Here is a 21,921-nt window from a genome sequence, read left to right as displayed (position 1 = left end):
GATATATATAGGTTAAACCTATAACTCACCAACATTTTTGTTGACATTTTAAGCATGTTTATTCTCAGGTGATTATTAAGAGCTTCCGCTGTCGCATACTTAAATAAGGACAAGATTTGGAGTCCATGCTTGTATGATATTGTGTAAAAACTGCATTCAAGAAACTTATTTTGTTGTAACATATTTGTATTGTAAACCATTATGTAATGGTCGTGTGTAAACAGGATATTTTAGATTATCATTATTTGATAATCTACGTAAAGCTTTTTAAACCTTTATTGATGAAATAAAGGTTATGGTTTGTTTTAAAATGAATGCAGTCTTTGAAAAATGTCTCATATAGAGGTCAAAACCTCGCAACGAAATCAATTAATATGGAACGTTTTTAATCAATAAGAACGGGACATTTCAGTTGGTATCCGAGCGTTGGTCTTAGAGAACCAGAATTTTGCATTAGTGTGTCTTATCTAGTTTGTTAGGATGCATTAGTGAGTCTGGACTTCGACCGTGTTTACTTGAAAAATGATTGCTTAACAAATTTTGTTGGAAACTATATATTTTTAACATGTGAATATTATGTGATATATTAATCTCTTAACGCGTTTGATATTAGGTGATAGATGTCTACCTCTAGAACAAGTCCCATTGACTCACCTAATAATAATGAAGAGTCAAATGTAAATTGGAATGATTCGTGGACTGATTCACAAGTTCCCGAAGAGGAACCGGAAGAAGAGTCGGAACCGGAAGAAGAATCGGAACCGGAAGAAGAATCGGAACCGGATGAAGAAATAGAACCGGTGGGGGAAATAATAAAACGGTTAAGTAAAAGAAAATCCTCAACCAACCGACCAAGGTTAATTATGGTCAATGGTGTTTCCGCCAAGGAAGCAAAATATTGGGAGGATTACCAATTCTCCGATGAATCAGATTCCGACGAGAATTCCGATGATGTTATAGAAATTACCCCAACTGAATTTAAAAAGGCAAAAGAAAATAATAAGGGAAAGGGCATAAAAATAGAGAAATCTAATTCCAACCCAGATGAACTTTATATGTATCGTCAACCCCCGAAGTCCTTAAGTTGTAACAATGACCCGGGAACCTCTAAACCACCAGGTTTTTCTAAACCAATGTGGATAACGACGGCTCCTATTAGGGGAACATCATATATCCCTAGAAACTTGGCAAAACGAACCAAAACCGAAGAAGAAGAAACAAGCGAGTCGGAATAAGATAGTTGTATTCGTGTGGTGTAATATAAGTAATATAGTGTGCTTATGCTTTATGATATATGTAAAAAATGCTTGTATTAATAAGTATTTTTTTTATGAATCTAACTCTTGTCTATTTTACAGTATAAAAACACAAAATGGATAGACAACCCAATATTTTAAGAGACCTACCCGGAGACATGATTGATGAAATCTTGTCTAGAGTCGGTCAGAATTCTTCGGCACAACTATTTAAGGCGAGATCAGTTTGTAAGACATTCGAAGAACGTTCCAAGAATGCCTTGGTTTATAAAAGGCTTTCGTTCGAAAGATGGGGGATATCACATTGGGAAATCCATAAGTTACGATGTGTTTACTTTGACGCATATATTGCGGGGAACCCAAATGCTATTTTACGCAATGGGTTAAGAAATTATTTTGACTCAATATATCCGAATATTGGACTTCGTGATTTAGAAAAAGCGGCTAACATGCAACATAAAGAAGCATGTTATGCTTACGGATTAGTAATGTTCGCTTCTCACCAAAGTGAGAACAAGAACATCGGGCTACAACTATTAAACAAAACGTTCCCACAAGTGACGGAGTCGGTAATTGGGGTAAGAAATGAGGTTTTTAGATTGTTACGGGACTGTTGGACATTACATAACCCTCGTCCCTTTGACGACGTTACAACACGCTGTCTTATCAATGGCCATAACGGTTATGTTCCACAAGACCAAGGATGGGAAGTAATCCTAGTAAAACCAGAATGCATGACTTGTTTCTGGACGTATGAATTACGTGTCTTTATTGCCTTTGCTGAACGACTTGTGTACTAGCTAGAATTATCTTCACAACCATCTTGTATCAAATTTATTGTGTGCTATATTTCATGCTATATGTAAAATAAGCGGTATTGTAAGTTTGCAAAATATTGTGTAAAAGTTTGAACGCGAAATATTATTATAATCAGTTTTTCATATAGAATTGTAGTAGTTGAATTGTATATTAGCTACTAAGTATGAACTTAACGGGTAGGTACTACCCGAATTTAAACTTATAAAACGCTAATATGAAGAAAAAGCTTTTATAAATGAGTTCATATTATGCTACGAAATACTATTAACTACTCTTAATATTCTGTATGATTAACTTGTTCCATTTGACTATTTTGAAGGAAATGGCACCGACTATTCGACACACAGTGAATATGAATGAAGAGGAATTCCGTACTTTTCTAGCTTCAAACATAGCCGTAGTAGAGGCTGCGCTACATACCAACAATAACCTTGGATCTAGCAGTACAGGAAATCGTGTAGGATGCACCTACAAAGAATTCACTGCCTGCAAACCTTTGGAATTTGATGGAACCGAAGGACCGATCGGATTGAAACGGTGGACCGAGAAGGTCGAATCGGTGTTTGCCATAAGTAAGTGTACTGAAGAGGACAAAGTGAAGTACGCTACGCATACCTTCACAGGTTCTGTGTTAACATGGTGGAATACCTATCTAGAGCAAGTGGGACAAGACGATGCGTACGCACTACCGTGGTCAGCATTCAAGCACTTGATGAACGAGAAGTACCGTCCCAGAACCGAGGTCAATAAGCTCAAGACAGAACTTAGAGGGTTACGAACCCAAGGATTTGATTTTTCCACGTACGAAAGACGATTCACAGAATTGTGCCTATTGTGTCCGGGAGCATTCGAAGATGAGGAAGAGAAGATCGACGTGTTTGTGAAAGGATTACCGGAAAGAATCCAAGAAGATATAAGTTCACACGAGCCCGCCTCCATACAACAGGCATGTAGAATGGCTCACAAACTAGTGAACCAGATTGAAGAAAGAATTAAAGAACAGACTGCTGAAGAGGCCAATGTGAAGCAAGTCAAAAGAAAGTGGGAGGAAAATGGTGATAAGAATCACCAATACAACAACAACAGCAATCGCAACAATTATCCCAACAATCGCAACATCAATCGCAACTACAACAAACGGCCCAACAACAACAACAACAACATCAACAACAACAACAACAACAACAACAACAGCAGCAACTACAACAATCATCCCAACAACAATAATAACCACAACAACAACAACAATCAGAAACAGCTATGCCAAAGGTGTGAAAAGTATCACTCGGGGTTCTGCACCAAATTTTGCAACAAGTGTAAAAGAAATGGTCAAAGCGCGGCGAAGTGTGAGGTCTACGGACCAGGGGTTAATAGAACGAAAGGAACAAATGGTGTCGGAACGAGTAATGGTGGAGCAAGTAGTGTCGGAGCAAGCTATGCCAATGTAGTTTGTTATAAATGTGGAAAACCGGGCCACATTATTAGAAATTGCCCGAACCAGGAGAACACGAATGGACAAGGCCGCGGAAGAGTTTTCAATATTAATGCGGCAGAGGCACAGGAAGACCCAGAGCTTGTTACGGGTACGTTTCTTATTGACAATAAATCTGCTTACGTTTTATTTGATTCGGGTGCGGATAGAAGCTATATGAGTAGAGATTTTTGTGCTAAATTAAGTTGCCCATTGACGCCTTTGGATAGTAAATTTTTACTCGAATTAGCAAATGGTAAATTAATTTCAGCAGATAATATATGTCGGAATCGAGAAATTAAACTGGTTAGCGAAACATTTAAGATTGATTTAATACCAGTAGAGTTAGGGAGTTTTGATGTGATAATCGGTATGGACTGGTTGAAAGAAGTGAAAGCAGAGATCGTTTGTTACAAAAATGCAATTCGCATTATACGAGAAAAAGGAAAACCCTTAATGGTGTACGGAGAAAAGGGCAACACGAAGCTACATCTTATTAGTAATTTGAAGGCACAAAAACTAATAAGAAAAGGTTGCTATGCTGTTCTAGCACACGTCGAGAAAGTACAAACTGAAGAAAAGAGCATCAATGATGTTCCCATTGCAAAAGAATTTCCCGATGTATTTCCGAAAGAATTACCGGGATTACCCCCACATCGATCCGTTGAATTTCAAATAGATCTTGTACCAGGAGCTGCACCAATAGCTCGTGCTCCTTACAGACTCGCACCCAGCGAGATGAAAGAACTGCAAAGCCAATTACAAGAACTTTTAGAGCGTGGTTTCATTCGACCAAGCACATCACCGTGGGGAGCTCCTGTTTTGTTTGTCAAGAAGAAATATGGTACATTCAGGTTGTGTATCGACTACCGAGAGTTGAACAAAGTTACCATCAAGAACCGCTACCCACTATCGAGAATCGACGACTTATTTGATCAACTACAAGGCTCGTCTATTTATTCAAAGATTGACTTACGTTCCGGGTATCATCAAATGCGGGTGAAAGAAGATGATATTCCAAAGACTGCTTTCAGAACACGTTACGGTCATTACGAGTTTATGGTCATGCCGTTTGGTTTAACTAATGCACCAGCTGTGTTCATGGACCTTATGAACCGAGTGTGTGGACCATACCTTGACAAGTTTGTCATTGTTTTCATTGATGACATACTTATTTACTCAAAGAATGACCAAGAACACGGTGAACATTTGAGAAAGGTGTTAGAAGTATTGAGGAAGGAAGAATTGTACGCTAGGTTTTCAAAGTGTGCATTTTGGTTGGAAGAAGTTCAATTACTCGGTCACATAGTGAACAAAGAAGGTATTAAGGTGGATCCGGCAAAGATAGAAACTGTTGAAAAGTGGGAAACCCCGAAAACTCCGAAACACATACGCCAGTTTTTAGGACTAGCTGGTTACTACAAAAGGTTCATCCAAGACTTTTCCAGAATAGCAAAACCCTTGACTGGATTAACGCATAAAGGGAAGAAATTTGAATGGAATGATGAACAAGAGAAAGCGTTTTAGTTAATGAAGAAAAAGCTAACTACGGCACCTATATTGTCATTGCCAGAAGGGAATGATGATTTTGTGATTTATTGTGATGCATCAAAGCAAGGTCTCGGTTGTGTATTAATGCAACGAACGAAGGTGATTGCTTATGCGTCTAGACAATTGAAGATTCACGAACAAAATTAAACGACGCATGATTTGGAATTAGGCGCGGTTGTTTTTGCATTAAAGACTTGGAGGCACTACTTATATGGGGTCAAAAGTATTATATATACCGACCACAAAAGTCTTCAAAACATATTTAATCAGAAACAACTGAATATGAGGCAGCGTAGGTGGATTGAATTATTGAATGATTACGACTTTGAGATTCGTTACCACCCGGGGAAGGCAAATGTGGTAGCCGATGCCTTGAGCAGGAAGGACAGAGAACCCATTCGAGTAAAATCTATGAATATAATGATTCATAATAACATTACTACTCAAATAAAGGAGGCACAACAAGGAGTTTTAAAAGAGGGAAATTTAAAGGATGAAATACCCAAAGGATCGGAGAAGCATCTTAATATTCGGCAAGACGAAACCCGGTATAAGGTTGAAAGGATTTGGGTACCAAAATTTGGAGATATGAGAGAAATGGTACTTTGAGAAGCTCATAAAACCAGATACTCAATACATCCTGGAACGGGGAAGATGTACAAGGATCTCAAGAAACATTTTTGGTGGCCGGGTATGAAAGCCGATGTTGCTAAATACGTAGGAGAATGTTTGACGTGTTCTAAGGTCAAAGCTGAGCATCAGAAACCATCAGGTCTACTTCAACAACCCGAAATTCCGGAATGGAAATGGGAAAACATTACATTGGATTTCATCACTAAATTGCCAAGGACTGCAAGTGGTTTTGATACTATTTGGGTAATAGTTGATCGTCTCACCAAATCAGCACACTTTCTACCAATAAAAGAAGATGACAAGATGGAGAAGTTAGCACGACTGTATTTGAAGGAAGTCGTCTCCAGACATGGAATACCAATCTCTATTATCTCTGATAGGGATGGCAGATTTATTTCAAGATTCTGGCAGACATTACAGCAAGCATTAGGAACTTGTCTAGACATGAGTACTGCCTATCATCCACAAACTGATGGGCAGAGTGAAAGGACGATACAAACGCTTGAAGACATGCTACGAGCATGTGTTATTGATTTCGGAAACAGTTGGGATCGACATCTACCGTTAGCAGAATTTTCCTACAACAACAGCTACCATTCAAGCATTGAGATGGCGCCGTTTGAAGCACTTTATGGTAGAAAGTGCAGGTCTCCAATTTGTTGGAGTGAAGTGGGGGATAGACAGATTACGGGTCCGGAGATTATACAAGAAACTACCGAGAAGATCATCCAAATTCAACAACGGTTGAAAACCGCCCAAAGTCGACAAAAGTGCTACGCTGACATTAAAAGAAAAGATATAGAATTTGAAATTGGAGAGATGGTCATGCTTAAAGTTGCACCTTGGAAAGGCGTTGTTCGATTTGGTAAACGAGGGAAATTAAATCCAAGGTATATTGGACCATTCAAGATTATTGATCGTGTCGGACCAGTAGCTTACCGACTTGAGTTACCTCAACAACTCTCGGCTGTACATAGCACTTTCTACGTCTCGAATTTGAAGAAATATTTTGCTAAAGAAGATCTCACTATTTCGTTAGATGAAATCCAAATCAATGAAAAACTTCAATTCATCGAAGAACCCGTCGAAATAATGGATCGTGAGGTTAAAAGACTTAAGCAAAACAAGATACCAATTGTTAAGGTTCGATGGAATGCACGTAGAGGACCCGAGTTCACCTGGGAGCGTGAAGATCAGATGAAGAAGAAATACCCGCATCTATTTCCAGAAGATTCATCAACACCTTCAACAGCTTAAAATTTCGGGACGAAATTTATTTAACGGGTAGGTACTGTAGTGACCCGAACTTTTCCATGTTTATATATATTAATTGAGATTGATATTTACATGATTAAATGTTTCCAACATGTTAAGCAATCAAACTTGTTAAGACTTGATTAATTGAAATATGTTTCATATAGACAATTGACCACCCAAGTTGACCGGTGATTCACGAACGTTAAAACTTGTAAAAACTATATGATGACATATATATGGATATATATATAGTTAACATGATACTATGATAAGTAAACATATCATTAAGTATATTAACAATGAACTACATATGTAAAAACAAGACTACTAACTTAATGATTTTTAAACGAGACATATATGTAACGATTATCGTTGTAAAGATATTTAATGTATATATATCATATTAAGAGATATTCATACATGATAATATCATGATAATATAATAATTTAAAATCTCATTTGATATTATAAACATTGGGTTAACAACATTTAACAAGATCGTTAACCTAAAAGTTTCAAAACAACACTTACATGTAACGACTAACGATGACTTAACGACTCAGTTAAAATGTATATACATGTAGTGTTTTAATATGTATTTATACACTTTTGAAAGAATTCAATACACTTATCAAAATACTTCTACTTAACAAAAATGCTTACAATTACATCCTCGTTCAGTTTCATCAACAATTCTACTCGTATGCACCCGTATTCGTACTCGTACAATACACAGCTTTTAGATGTATGTACTATTGGTATATACACTCCAATGATCAGCTCTTAGCAGCCCATGTGAGTCACCTAACACATGTGGGAACCATCATTTGGCAACTAGCATGAAATATCTCATAAAATTACAAAAATATGAGTAATCATTCATGACTTATTTACATGAAAACAAAATTACATATCCTTTATATCTAATCCATACACCAACGACCAAAAACACCTAAAAACACTTTCATTCTTCAATTTTATTCATCTAATTGATCTCTCTCAAGTTCTATCTTCAAGTTCTAAGTGTTCTTCATATATTCTACAAGTTCTAGTTACATAAAATCAAGAATACTTTCAAGTTTGCTAGCTCACTTCCAATCTTGTAAGGTGATCATCCAACCTCAAGAAATCTTTGTTTCTTAAAGTAGGTTATCATTCTAATACAAGGTAATAATCATATTCAAACTTTGGTTCAATTTCTATAACTATAACAATCTTATTTCAAGTGATGATCTTACTTGAACTTGTTTTCGTGTCATGATTCTGCTTCAAGAACTTCGAGCCATCCAAGGATCCGTTGAAGCTAGATCCATTTTTCTATTTTCCAGTAGGTTTATCCAAGGAACTTAAGGTAGTAATTATGTTCATAACATCATTCGATTCATATATATAAAGCTATCTTATTCGAAGGTTTAAACTTGTAATCACTGGAACATAGTTTAGTTAATTCTAAACTTGTTCGCAAACAAAAGTTAATCCTTCTAACTTGATTTTTAAAATCAACTAAACACATATTCTATATCTATATGATATGCTAACTTAATGATTTAAAACCTGGAAACACGAAAAACACCGTAAAACCGGATTTACGCCGTCGTAGTAACACCGCGGGCTGTTTTGGGTTAGTTAATTAAAAACTATGATAAACTTTGATTTAAAAGTTGTTATTCTGAGAAAATGATTTTTATTATGAACATGTAACTATATCCAAAAATTATGGTTAAACTCAAAGTGGAAGTATGTTTTCTAAAATGGTCATCTAGACGTCGTTCTTTCGACTGAAATGACTACCTTTACAAAAACGACTTGTAACTTATTTTTTCGACTATAAACCTATACTTTTTCTATTTAGATTCATAAAATAGAGTTCAATATGAAACCATAGCAATTTGATTCACTCAAAACGGATTTAAAATGAAGAAGTTATGGGTAAAACAAGATTGGATAATTTTTCTCATTTTAGCTACATGAAAATTGGTAACAAATATATTCCAACCATAAATTAATCAACTTGTATTGTATATTATGTAATCTTGAGATACCATAGACACGTATACAATGTTTTGACCTATCATGTTGACACATCTATATATATTTCGGAACAACCATAGACACTCTATATGTGAATGTTGGAGTTAGCTATACAGGGTTGAGGTTGATTCCAAAATATGTATAGTTTGAGTTGTGATCAATACTGAGATACGTATACACTGGGTCGTGGATTGATTCAAGATAATATTTATCGATTTATTTCTGTATATCTAACTGTGGACAACTAGTTGTAGGTTACTAACGAGGACAGCTGACTTAATAAACTTAAAACATCAAAATATATTAAAAGTGTTGTAAATATATTTTGAACATACTTTGATATATATGTATATATTGTTATAGGTTCGTGAATCAACCAGTGGCCAAGTCTTACTTCTCAACGAAGTAAAAATCTGTGAAAGTGAGTTATAGTCCCACTTTTAAAATCTAATATTTTTGGGATGAGAATACATGCAGGTTTTATAAATGATTTACAAAATAGACACAAGTACGTGAAACTACATTCTATGGTTGAATTATCGAAATCGAATATGCCCCTTTTTATTAAGTCTGGTAATCTAAGAATTAGGGAACAGACACCCTAATTGACGCGAATCCTAAAGATAGATCTATTGGGCCTAACAAACCCCATCCAAAGTACCGGATGATTTAGTACTTCGAAATTTATATCATATCCGAAGGGTGTCCCGGAATGATGGGGATATTCTTAAATATATGCATCTTGTTAATGTCGGTTACCAGGTGTTCACCATATGAATGATTTTTATCTCTATGTATGGGATGTGTATTGAAATATGAAATCTTGTGGTCTATTGTTACGATTTGATATATATAGGTTAAACCTATAACTCACCAACATTTTTGTTGACGTTTTAAGCATGTTTATTCTCAGGTGATTATTAAGAGCTTCCGCTGTCGCATACTTAAATAAGGACAAGATTTGGAGTCCATGCTTGTATGATATTGTTTAAAAACTGCATTCAAGAAACTTATTTTGTTGTAACATATTTGTATTGTAAACCATTATGTAATGGTCGTGTGTAAACAGGATATTTTAGATTATCATTATTTGATAATCTACGTAATGCTTTTTAAACCTTTATTGATGAAATAAAGGTTATGGTTTATTTTAAAATGAATGCAGTCTTTGAAAAACGTCTCATATAGAGGTCAAAACCTCGCAACGAAATCAATTAATATGGAACGTTTTTAATCAATAAGAACGGGACATTTCAATTAATAACAATATTAACACAAAGAAATAATAATAACAACATTATCATTACTTATAATACTAAATATAATAAATCATATATTTCAATTAAAAATAAAATTAATAATTTTTAATAATACTGTAGTTAATATTAATAACAATAATAATAATACCAATAATAATAATGATATTAGTAATAACAATACTATAACAATCCATATATATATATATATATATATATCAAATTCACATCTATAGATTATATATATTTAAAATAATATTAATAATGCTAGTATTGATATCAAAAGTAATAACAATTTTATAACAACTATATTTACTTTTATATCATATATGTATTATACTTATATTATATAATAACTTTTATTTAGTAATTATTATTTATACAATTTATATATTTTACAATATAATAATAATTATACATAGAAATTATATATATATATTTACATATAGCTTCATTTTAAATAACAACTTTTTATCTTGTGTAATATTCTACATAATTAAATCAATTGATTGAATTGTATTTTATTATTTCAATTTATTATATAAACATATATATATATATATATATATATATATATATATATATATATATATATATATATATATATATATATATATATATATAATTACATATTTATTTACAAGCAAATCGTTCGTGAATCGTCGGGAATAGTCAAAGGTATGAAGACAGTTTAAAATTTTTGAGATTCAACTTAACAAACTTTGCTTATCGTGTCGGAATAATATAAAGATTAGGTTTAAATTTGGTCGGAAATTTCCGGGTCATCACAACCTGTGGCTAATTGGGTCAAAATATTCGATTAGAAAAGTGATCACACGATTCAAAGATTAATCCGGAGTCGGTTCCATTTCATGCACGAAGGTTTATTTATAATCCAAGTTCATAACATTCTAATTGAATTTTGGGATCACCATGTCCGGTGAAACGGTGAAAGAAATGACTTCAAGGTTTGCAAAATTGGAGAAATTTGAAGGGGCAGATTTTAGGAGATGGCAAAAGAAGATGCAATTTCTTTTGACCACATTGAAATTAGTTTATGTGTTGTCAACTCCAAGACACGCTGAATTGGATGACTAGACAATGGAACATGATCGGTTAAGGAGCAAATCGGACAACGATGACTTGATGTGTCGTGGCCACATTTTAAATGGTATGTCCGATGTTTTATTTGATGTTTACAATTCGGTTGAATCGGAAAAGGAACTTTGGGATAAATTGGAGGCCAAGTATATGGTCGAGGATGCGTCTAGCAAGAAGTTCCTTGTTAGCAATTTCAACAATTACAAGATTGTTGATACTAGGCCCATCATGGAGCAATTCCATGAGATCCTTAGGATCTTGGGGCAATTTACCCAACACAACATAAGTGTGGATGAAACTTTCATGGTTTCATCCATCATTGACAAATTGCCATCTTCATGGCAAGATTTTAAACACACACTCAAACACAAGAAAGAAGATATGAATTTGAATGAGTTGGGTAGTCACTTGAGAATTGAGGAATCAATTCGGGCACAAGATAGTGGCAAGGGGAAGGGTAAAGAAGTGGGATCTTCTTCAATTAACATGATTGAAGATAAATCTCATGGGAATAAATAAAACAAGAAATCAAACAACAAGAAACGAAAGTTTGATTGCAACAAGAATGCGTCCAATAAGAAGGACAAGAAGTCTTGTTGGAGATATGGAAAACCAGGCCACTATAAGCGGGATTGCAAAGTCAAGTTGGTAGAAGGAGGAAGCACATCGGGTGCGGGCCAAGGATTAAAGGATCCTACTCCTAATCAAGGTTAAATTTCTTACTTTGTGACCATTCCAATTAAGAACTATGTTTCACATATTTCTGATACATTCTATGTACAGGATGATACAATTAGATGGTGGGTAGATTCGGGTGCAACTTTCCATGCTTGCAATGACCGTGAATGGTTCAAGACTTTTGTACCGGAAAAGGATGTCTTGCACATGGGCAATGAATCTATTGCTAGTGTTGTTGGTTATGGAAATATTATATTGGAGTTTAGCTCCGGAAAAACTATTACTCTTTATAATGTATTATATGTACCTAACTTGCGTAAAAATCTTATATCTAGTCCTATGTTGAATAAATGTGGGTATAAACAAGTGTTTGAAAGTGACAAATATATTTTGTCTAAGTGTGGTGTGTTTGTTGGTTTTGAGTATTATAACAATGGTATGTTCATGCTTAATCTCAAAAATGTTCCTAGGGCCATCAATTCTACTTGCAAGATTAGTTCTAGTGCAAGTGATTCCGGTTTATGGCATGCTCGTTTAGGTCATGTACATTATAAAAGAATGTATGAAATGTCTAAGGATGACTTAATACCAAGTTTTGATAAACATTTAGATAAATGTAAAACTTGTATGCTAACAAAGATCACTAGACAACCTTTTAGAGACATAAACCTAAAATCATCATTATTAGAACTAATTCATAGTGATCTATGTGATTTTCATGCTACTCCTTCAATGTGTAACGAGAAGTACATGATTAATTTTATAGATGATTCGTCTAGGTATTGCTATGTGTATCCTTCGCATTCTAAAGATGAAGCTTTAGACAAATTCAAAATCTATAAATCTGAAGTAGAATTGCAACTTGATTGTTCAATTTAAACATTGCGTACCGACCGAGGTGGCGAGTATTATGACCCAGAATATTTCCAATCGATAGGAGTGATTCAACAAACCACGGCTCCCTATACACCACAACAAAATGGGATAGCCGAAAGGAAGAATAGGACACTTAAAGAGATGGTTAACTCCATGTTGTCTAATTCTGGTTTGAGTGAGGGATTTTGGGGGGAAGCCATGTTAACGGCTTGTTACATTTTGAATAGGGTTCCCAATGAGAATGGGAAGAAGACTCCATATGAACTTTGGTTTAACAAACGTCATAACTTGTATTACTTGCGAGTTTGGGGATGTAGGGCAGTCGTGAGACTTCCGGAACCCAAAAGGAAAACGTTGGGTGAAAAGGGTATTGATTGCATTTTTATTGGATATGCCGAGCATTCCAAGGCGTATAGATTCTTTATCATTGAGCAAAATGATGCTATTTTGGGTAATACCGTAATTGAATCTAGAGATGCAATATTTGATGAATCTAGGTTCTCGTCAATACCTAAACCAAAGGATATGGCACCTATTGCAAGTACCTCCCAAGGTGCTAAATTGGAAGAAATTTCAAATGAGACTCATGAGCCACGAAGAGGGAGTAGGAAAAGAACTCTTAAATCATATGGTGGGGATTTTAAACTATTCTTAGTTGAAGGAACTAGAGATAGTGTCATATCTCAACTTCATTATTGTTATAATAATGAAGAGGATTCGAGAACATATGATGAGGCCATGAGGTCTGGTGATGTTGCCTTTTGGAAAGAGGCAATTCGTGACGAGATAAACTCTATCATGGAAAACAATACATGGGTTTAAGTCGATTTGCCTCCCGGTTGTAAACCTTTGAGCAACAAGTGGATCTTCAAAAGGAAGATGAAAGTTGATGGATCGGTTAACAAGTTCAAAGCACGTTTGTTCGTACAAGGCTTTAGGCAAAATGAGGGTGTTGACTATTTTGATACCTATGCTCCGGTTGCGCGTATCACCACCATTAGATTGATGATTTCGCTTACGTCGATTCACAATCTTGTTATCCACCAAATGGATGTAAAACTACTTTTGTTAACGGTGATTTGGAGGAGGAGGTGTACATGAAACAACCGGAAGGATTTGTGTTGCCGGGACAAGAGACAAAGGTGTGCAAGTTGATTAAGTCTTTGTAAGGACTTAAGCAAGCACCAAAGCAATGGCATCAAAAGTTTGATGATGTCATTTTATCTCATGGCTTTATGATCAACCAATCGGATATGTGTGTGTATAGCAAATTTGATCACAAAGGGAATGGTGTGATTATTTGCTTGTATGTGGATGACATGTTGATATTTGGTACTAACCAAGATCAAGTTGATAAGACCAAATAATTTTTGTCATCTAAGTTTTCGATGAAGGATATGGGGGTTGCGGATGTGATTCTAGGGATAAGTATCATTTGTGGTGATAATGGCATCATGATAACTCAATCTCATTATATTGAAAAGATTCTCAAGAAGTTCGATCTTGAGGGTACCTCCCCGGTGAGTACTCCCATTGATCCTACTCTTAAACTCTTACCCAATACGGGTTCGGCTGTGTATCAACTTAAATACTCAAGTGCTATAGGGTGTCTAATGTATGCAATGACTTGCACTATACCGGATATTGCTTATACGGTGGGTAAATTGAGTAGATTTACTAGTAACCTGGGTTCTCACCATTGGCAAGCTGTGAATAGAGTATTTAAGTACTTGAAGCGAACCAAGGACTTTGGTATCACGTATACCGGCTTTCCTTCTATCCTAGAAGGTTATTCAGATGCAAGTTGGATAACCATTATGGAAGATCTTTCTTCTACTACTGGTTGGATATTCCTACTTGGTGGAGGGGTAATTTCATGGGCTTCTAAGAAGCAAATATGTATTACAAATTCAACAATGGAGTCGCAATTTGTTGCATTGGCTGTGGCGGGTAATGAAGCCGAGTGGTTAAGAAATTTGGTGTATGAAATTCCTTTTTGGCCATAGCACATTCCTCCTATTGGTATGCATTATGATATTGCTTCAACATTGGATAAGGCTTATAGTCACATGTATAATGGTAAGTCTAGACACTTGGGTGTTAGACATTCCATGGTACGTGAATTAATCACGAATGGAGTGATCTCCATTGATTTTGTTAGATCGGAACAAAATCTAGCGGATCACTTGACCAAGGGACTAGCCATGGACTCGGTGCACAAGTCGGCTATTGGTGTGGGATTGAAGTCCATCTAAATCTTTCAAAGTGGGATACTGAATTCCCTTCTACTACAACGCTAGGAGCTGAATTCAATGAGGAAGGCCTATTTTGAGAAGATTGGAACACATATTTTCATATAATCCCAAAGGTATGTGTTCGGACCCACAAAATAAAGTGAGGTTGAAGTTTATGACTTCTTAATAGTTTCCCTTGAAAAATTGCATTGTATGAGCAAGATTGAAGAGACCTACCTAAGTGGACATGAAGTTGAGCCGCTTCAAGAAAGCTTTGGACTTCGTTTTCTATATGTTCATGATTGGATTGGGACACATGGCTCCTAATACTGTCAAGTTTGTATTGTTAGAGATTATGGAACTAGTGTGTATATTATCGACAGGTTCTCAAATGATATGATGGGTTCAAACTATTAGAGCTCTCTGATTTTTGAATTCTTGCACGTGTAATATACTATGTGTAAATTCAATCCATGTGACATTTACACTTATGCATTAGTTTCTAATTGTTGGTATTTTAGTAATCAAGGATCATACTAAAATGGGGGGATTTGTTGGTAATTTTAGCATGATTCAACATTCATTTTAGGGATTGGATTACTATGTTGAAAGTGTTTTCGAACCATTGATACGTTACACAAATTCGGAGAGTGTGGAGTACACGTTCGTAAAACGTGAGATGGTTTGAGGTATTGTTTTGGACTTGGAAATAATATTTGGAACTTGCGAAACGAGACTTGAAAATGCCATACGCGCGAAAAACCTTGAGATCGAAAATTGAGTTGCTGGACAGACTTAGACCGCGGCGCGGCTCTCCAGCCCTCGGCACGGCTTAAAGCATAGTTTTCAGGTCGAGGCTTTTTGGAAAATTTCAAGTATTGTGCTTTATTAACCCGCGGTGCGACTCTTGGGCCCGCGGCACGGCTTAACACTGGGCTCACTGAAAATATGCCTTTTCAACCCAAAAGGCACGACCGAACCCCAAACGTTTTGGGGTTGTTCCAGGGCATTTAAACTGCGTTTTACATGTTTTTAGATCATTTTAAGTCTAAATACATGAATGTAAACTTCCAAGTCATTAATGGGTGTGAATCAAAGGTTGTGACTTTTCATCAAACCTTTTTGACCCATTATAAATACACTCTTTGTGTATTTGAAAAAGGTTCCAGAATTTTATCCTTTTACACACACTTTCAACTTTAACATTTAGAAGATAAATCTCTGCAATTGTTTTGATTGTTTTCTTTTAGCCACGACAACAATCTAGTCTTTGTCTTATCCCAATCGAAACTTCGTGTAACCCGTGGCTAATTGGGTTGAAATATTCGATTAGGAAAGTGATCACACGATTCAAAGATCAATACGGAGTCGGTTCCGTTTCAGGCACAAAAGTTTATTTATAATCCAAGTTCATAACATATATACATATATATGTTTAGAATGTTAACCATATATTTAACGACATTTTCTATTATTCTTTCAACTATTATTGATATAATAGTAATTATTAAATAATTATAAATTTATATTTATATACTGTTTTAGTAAAAAATATATTTTGATGTATATAAATGAAAAGCTCGTTTAGGCTCGCGTGCCTGTTCGAGCACGAGATACGAAACTCGAGCTCGTTTACTAAACGAGCTTTACATTAAGTTCACGCTCAGGTCAAGCTCGTTTAGACTTGGCTCAAATCGAACTTTTAACTAGTCGAGGTTGAGTAGAACGCGAGTAGCTCGGTTCATTTAATGTCCTAAAAGAACTACAAAATTTGGGCGAAGTGAGTATGATATATTCTAACATCGTTTTTAATGGGTTTAAGCTGCATAATAGTCATATACTTTTTTTTGTTCCAATGTAAGTTATATACCCCAAAAAATACTAACGTGGGTCACATACTTTCAAAAAGTGTATCAATGTAAACAAAAGGTAACCTGTTACCGGCTAAACAGGATACCTTGTGTTTACATCGATACACCTTTTGAAAGTATGTGACCTACATTAGTGTTTTTTGGGGTATATAGCTTACATTGGAACAAAAAAAGTATATGGCTATTGAGCAGCTTAAACCCTTCATAAAAATCCGACAGAAGCTATGGTGGTCCATGGTGCCTACAATCACGCGTGTTTTTTTTTTTCCTTTTTTGAATGATTGTTAATTTTTTATTGAATTATTTAATTTTTATTTAAATCACTAAATCGTTTTTAATGACATCACTTATCATGTTTAGATTTTTTCTTTTTATTTTTTTGATTTTTTTAACAAAGAAAATGACTTATTTATGACATCATTTATTGGCCATTTAAAAGCATTGAAGATATCGAATCTTCTTATATAAAAATTAAATAAAAGTTAAAACTATATAATCCATTATTAAAATATTGAATTAAATGCTAGTTCGTAACTATGAATTTCAATAGTGGATTTAAATGGTAATGTTTATTTGTCTCACTTTAAAATCAACCATTAATTTAAAAATTTATAACAATTGATTTTATTTAATCATTAGTTTGTAACAAACTTAATTATTCTTTTTATGTATAAAACAAAATATATTCTATTATTTTTATTCCCTCCATCCTATTGTAATACCCCTTCAGAATCCACTAACGGCGTATTAGCTATGGTCCCACATTTAACGGTCATGCCCTCTATATGAGACGTTTCCGAAAAGTATTCGCATTAAGTTTCAAAACAAAAGTCATTTATTAAAGAAATAAATCCTTAAAAGCAGTTAACATAATCATCCAACATAAGTAAACTCAAAACAATATTTGAAACGACTGTTTTCAATGCGAATATATGTTCTTGAAATAAGAGATAACGGAAAAACATGCTTGACAACATCCAGTACTAGCAGCTAACAAGCATGACAACTTTAGCAACGAGGAAGTAATACCTCTATGGACCTGAGATAAAAACATGCAAAACGTCAATGAAAAATATTGAGTGAATCTACAGGTTTAGTAAAGCATTTCGTAAGTTAGGCCACAAGATTTCTGAAAAACATCTTAAAAATTATACATTAGCATGAGCACTTGATTATAAAACATTAACCCGCGGATAGCTAAAGCGCTACACGTCTTCCCTTTTCCCTTTCTAAGCATACATCGATCAAGTGTACAACTAACAATAGAATAAGCACCTCGTAGGTTGAGGCAAGGTTCGTCAAACCTAACGGTACCGTCCCTATAAGTCGAGCTTACGTAAAGTAATTAATATAATCAAGCCAAGGGATTTTTGATATGAACTCATATATATATGTTTAAGTTACTTGTGCCTAATATGTAAAACAGTTGTAAAAATCATGTCATCTCATCCCTGTAAAAATGTAGTAGGGACTGTAAACTCACCTTAGCAAAAGCACTAAAATGTCTTAGGAAAATCGTATTATAGTCGAACAATCTCCACCGAAAAACGCAACCTAGTCAAATAGGTCATCTTAAGTATATACATAGGTCACAATATGTCAACTCATAGTGTACGCAAAGTCCTAGTGCTCAGACTGACTCAATATGCATGTAAAAGTCAACTAGTCCAAGCAAATCAACAAAAGTCAACCAAAGTAAAACCAAAAGTCAAATAGGTCAAAGTGGTCAACTAAAGTCAAACATCTCAGTAGGTCATGAAATCATGGTCAACATGTCAAACCTAAGTCAAACAACATGTTACAGTTCATAGTTTAGTATTTTGCACATTCGCAGTTTATCGCATGTCCTTAATATACGCGCATCATAGAAAAACACGAGTACAACTCTTAGCACATAATCAATATAAATATGGAAAACTCCAGATCACAACTAGACTCAAAATCTATTTCAAAAAGTCCATCCAAGGCCTCATACAATGTCTATAAGTCGGGTTTCAGAAATGGTTTAGTTACAGTTTACCAAATCAGTTTCTTCACACGCGTCATTTGTGAAACATTTGTCATAAAATATTGAAAATAGACTTTTATGAACGGCCAATTGGATATTACTCCAAACATCCCAAAGTTTTAGTGATAAAATAATCAAAGACATCCATTTAGCCAACTCGTACAATTTAGCCAATCTTTACAGACCCTTCAGGTTTAGTCAACAAACAAGACATATCATTTGGTCAAGCTTATAACTCATGGCAAATCATGTTTTCAGAAATTAGCATACAAATGAAGTACATCAATGAACATATAAACTAACATATTCTAGAATATCAAATCCTCAATCAATTTCTAGTTCACTTTAGCAATTTTTGTTTAACTTTGAAAACAGATGCAACACACTATAAAACACGAATCTTCGTTTTGACGCACCGAGAGCATTACAAAAGCTTTTGACGCAAATCTTAAGTCTAACATGCATGATTTTTCACAAAGATTACAGTGGTACACTTTTCATTAGTCAAATCATAAAGTACATAACTCAAAAAATTGGTATATCATGTAAACCCTAGCGAAAACTTCGATTACACATAACTTGAGCATACGGTAACGAAATCAAGCGAAATCAAAGTCCAAATTCAATAGTTTTTCGATACCTTTTCATATAAACACATTAAAAGTTCAGTCCACAAGTCAATTTTATCAGATTTAGAAGATTCAAATTCGTTTTTCATGCAAACAATATCAATCGAGCAATTAAACGATAAACGACAACTCTATACACCATCAATTGAGCACTATACTTGATTACACTATGTAATTGACAAAAAAAACTTATTAATAAATGTTAGGGTTTGCAAATATACCTTAGAGTATCAAATTGCTTATACGTATGTGTGTAGAACGACGAGAGCAACGATCTTTATGCACAAGGTTTGATCTAATTGCAACTTGATGATGGTGTTTTGGTGATGGGGCTGATTGACGAGCACAAGGGGGACGCGAGAAGAACAATCGACCAAGAAAAAATAGAATGGGGGTTTCTCAAGTTGTCTAGCTTTATATATATATGGTTTAGGGCCTTAAATTACCTAACTAGTGACCCATTAGCCAAAACAAGTCCACTAAGGGGGTTTGGGTGAGGGTTCGGCCGAATGGCCCTTTAAGGGGTGTCCTGGGCTCGGTTTTTCTTAAATACTCATACACGCGTGGTCCGTTTCGAGTGCCGTTAACCGTACCGGGACTCCGGAACGTTAACTAGTCGTTGAAACAAAATCACCAGGTTTAATTCACTAAATAAATAATAAATTAAATAAGTTTTTCTTAAAATAAATAATTATTAATAATAATTATTTTCTCTTTTTTCTGGGTTCCGTAAACTAAAAAGCTTTCTAGACGATTAACTTAATCGTATCGTTTTCTAGTTATTTCGCTATCCGAAATAAGTTCATAAATTAATATAACATATTAATTCAAGTAATCCAATAGGATCATGTATGCATTTAATTCTGTTAAACACATAAAGTATAAGTAATCACCGTTAAATATTTAACGGACAAGTAACGATAGTGACGGAAAAAGTCAGGTTGTTACATCACCCCCTATTATGAAAAATTTCGTCCCGAAATTTTATTTCACATCCGTCATAGTAGTCTCCTCAGGAAACAGTTGCGGATACTTTATTCTCATCTGGTCTTCACGCTCCCACGTGAATTCTGGTCCTTTACGGGCATTCCATCGAACTTTAACTATCGGGATTCTGCTTTGCTTTAACTGCTTGATCTCACGACCCAAAATCTCAACAGGTTCTTCAACAAAATGAAGCTTAGGATCAACTTGTATTTCATCCAAAGGAATTACCAAACTTTCATCTGATAAGCACTTCTTCAAGTTAGAAACATGGAAAGTGTCATGAATTTCGCTGAGTTCCTGCGGTAGTTTCAGTCTGTACGCTACCGGTCCAATTCTCTCGGTAGTCTCAAATGGTCCAATATATCTCGGACTTAGCTTGCCTCTTTTATCAAAACGTACTACACCCTTCCAGGGTGATACTTTGAGCATAACTTTATGAAATGTCCCGTTCTTATTGATTAAAAACGTTCCATATTAATTAATTTCGTTGCGAGGTTTTGACCTCTATATGAGACGTTTTTCAAAGACTGCATTCATTTTTAAAACAAACCATAACCTTTATTTCATAAATAAAGGTTTTAAAAGCTTTACGTAGATTATCAAATAATGATAATCTAAAATATCCTGTTTACACACGACCATTACATAATGGTTTACAATACAAATATGTTACATCGAAATCAGTTTCTTGAATGCAGTTTTTACACAATATCATACAAACATGGACTCCAAATCTTGTCCTTATTTTAGTATGCAACAGCGGAAGCTCTTAGTATTCACCTGAGAATAAACATGCTTTAAACGTCAACAAAAATGTTGGTGAGTTATAGGTTTAACCTATATATATTAAATCGTAACAATAGACCACAAGATTTCATATTTCAATACAAATCCCATACATAGAGATAAAAATCATTCATATGGTGAACACCTGGTAACCGACATTAACAAGATGCATATATAAGAATATCCCCATCATTCCAGGACACCCTTCGGATATGATATAAATTTCGAAGTACTAAAGCATCCAGTACTTTGGATGGGGTTTGTTAGGCCCAATAGATATATCTTTAGGATTCGCGTCAATTAGGGTGTCTGTTCTCTAATTCTTAGATTACCAGACTTAATAAAAAGGGGCATATTCGATTTCAATAATTCAACCATAGAATGTAGTTTCACGTACTTGTGTCTATTTTGTAAATCATTTATAAAACCTGCATGTATTCTCATCCCAAAAATATTAAATTTTAAAAGTGGGACTAT

The 21,921-nt window shown here is 34.8% G+C and overlaps 2 protein-coding genes across 2 annotated transcripts; both read left to right on the top strand.

The window, feature by feature from the left end:
* Positions 1-13,070: 13,070 nt before the first annotated feature.
* Positions 13,071-13,751, top strand: LOC139888702 (uncharacterized). Its single transcript, XM_071871695.1, has one exon. The coding sequence runs from the start codon at positions 13,071-13,073 to the stop codon at positions 13,749-13,751; it is 681 nt and encodes a 226-aa protein (XP_071727796.1).
* A 575-nt stretch (positions 13,752-14,326) lies between these two features.
* Positions 14,327-15,261, top strand: LOC139888701 (secreted RxLR effector protein 161-like). The gene is made up of 3 exons (XM_071871694.1): positions 14,327-14,895; positions 14,987-15,008; positions 15,091-15,261. The coding sequence occupies exons 1-3, from the start codon at positions 14,327-14,329 to the stop codon at positions 15,259-15,261; spliced, it is 762 nt and encodes a 253-aa protein (XP_071727795.1).
* Positions 15,262-21,921: the final 6,660 nt, after the last annotated feature.

The sequence above is a fragment of the Rutidosis leptorrhynchoides genome, chromosome 2, assembly GCF_046630445.1.
Source record: "Rutidosis leptorrhynchoides isolate AG116_Rl617_1_P2 chromosome 2, CSIRO_AGI_Rlap_v1, whole genome shotgun sequence".
NCBI classification, from domain to species: domain Eukaryota; kingdom Viridiplantae; phylum Streptophyta; class Magnoliopsida; order Asterales; family Asteraceae; genus Rutidosis; species Rutidosis leptorrhynchoides.
Note: the sequence above shows the minus strand (reverse complement) of the source record. Positions and strands in the feature narration are given on the sequence as shown.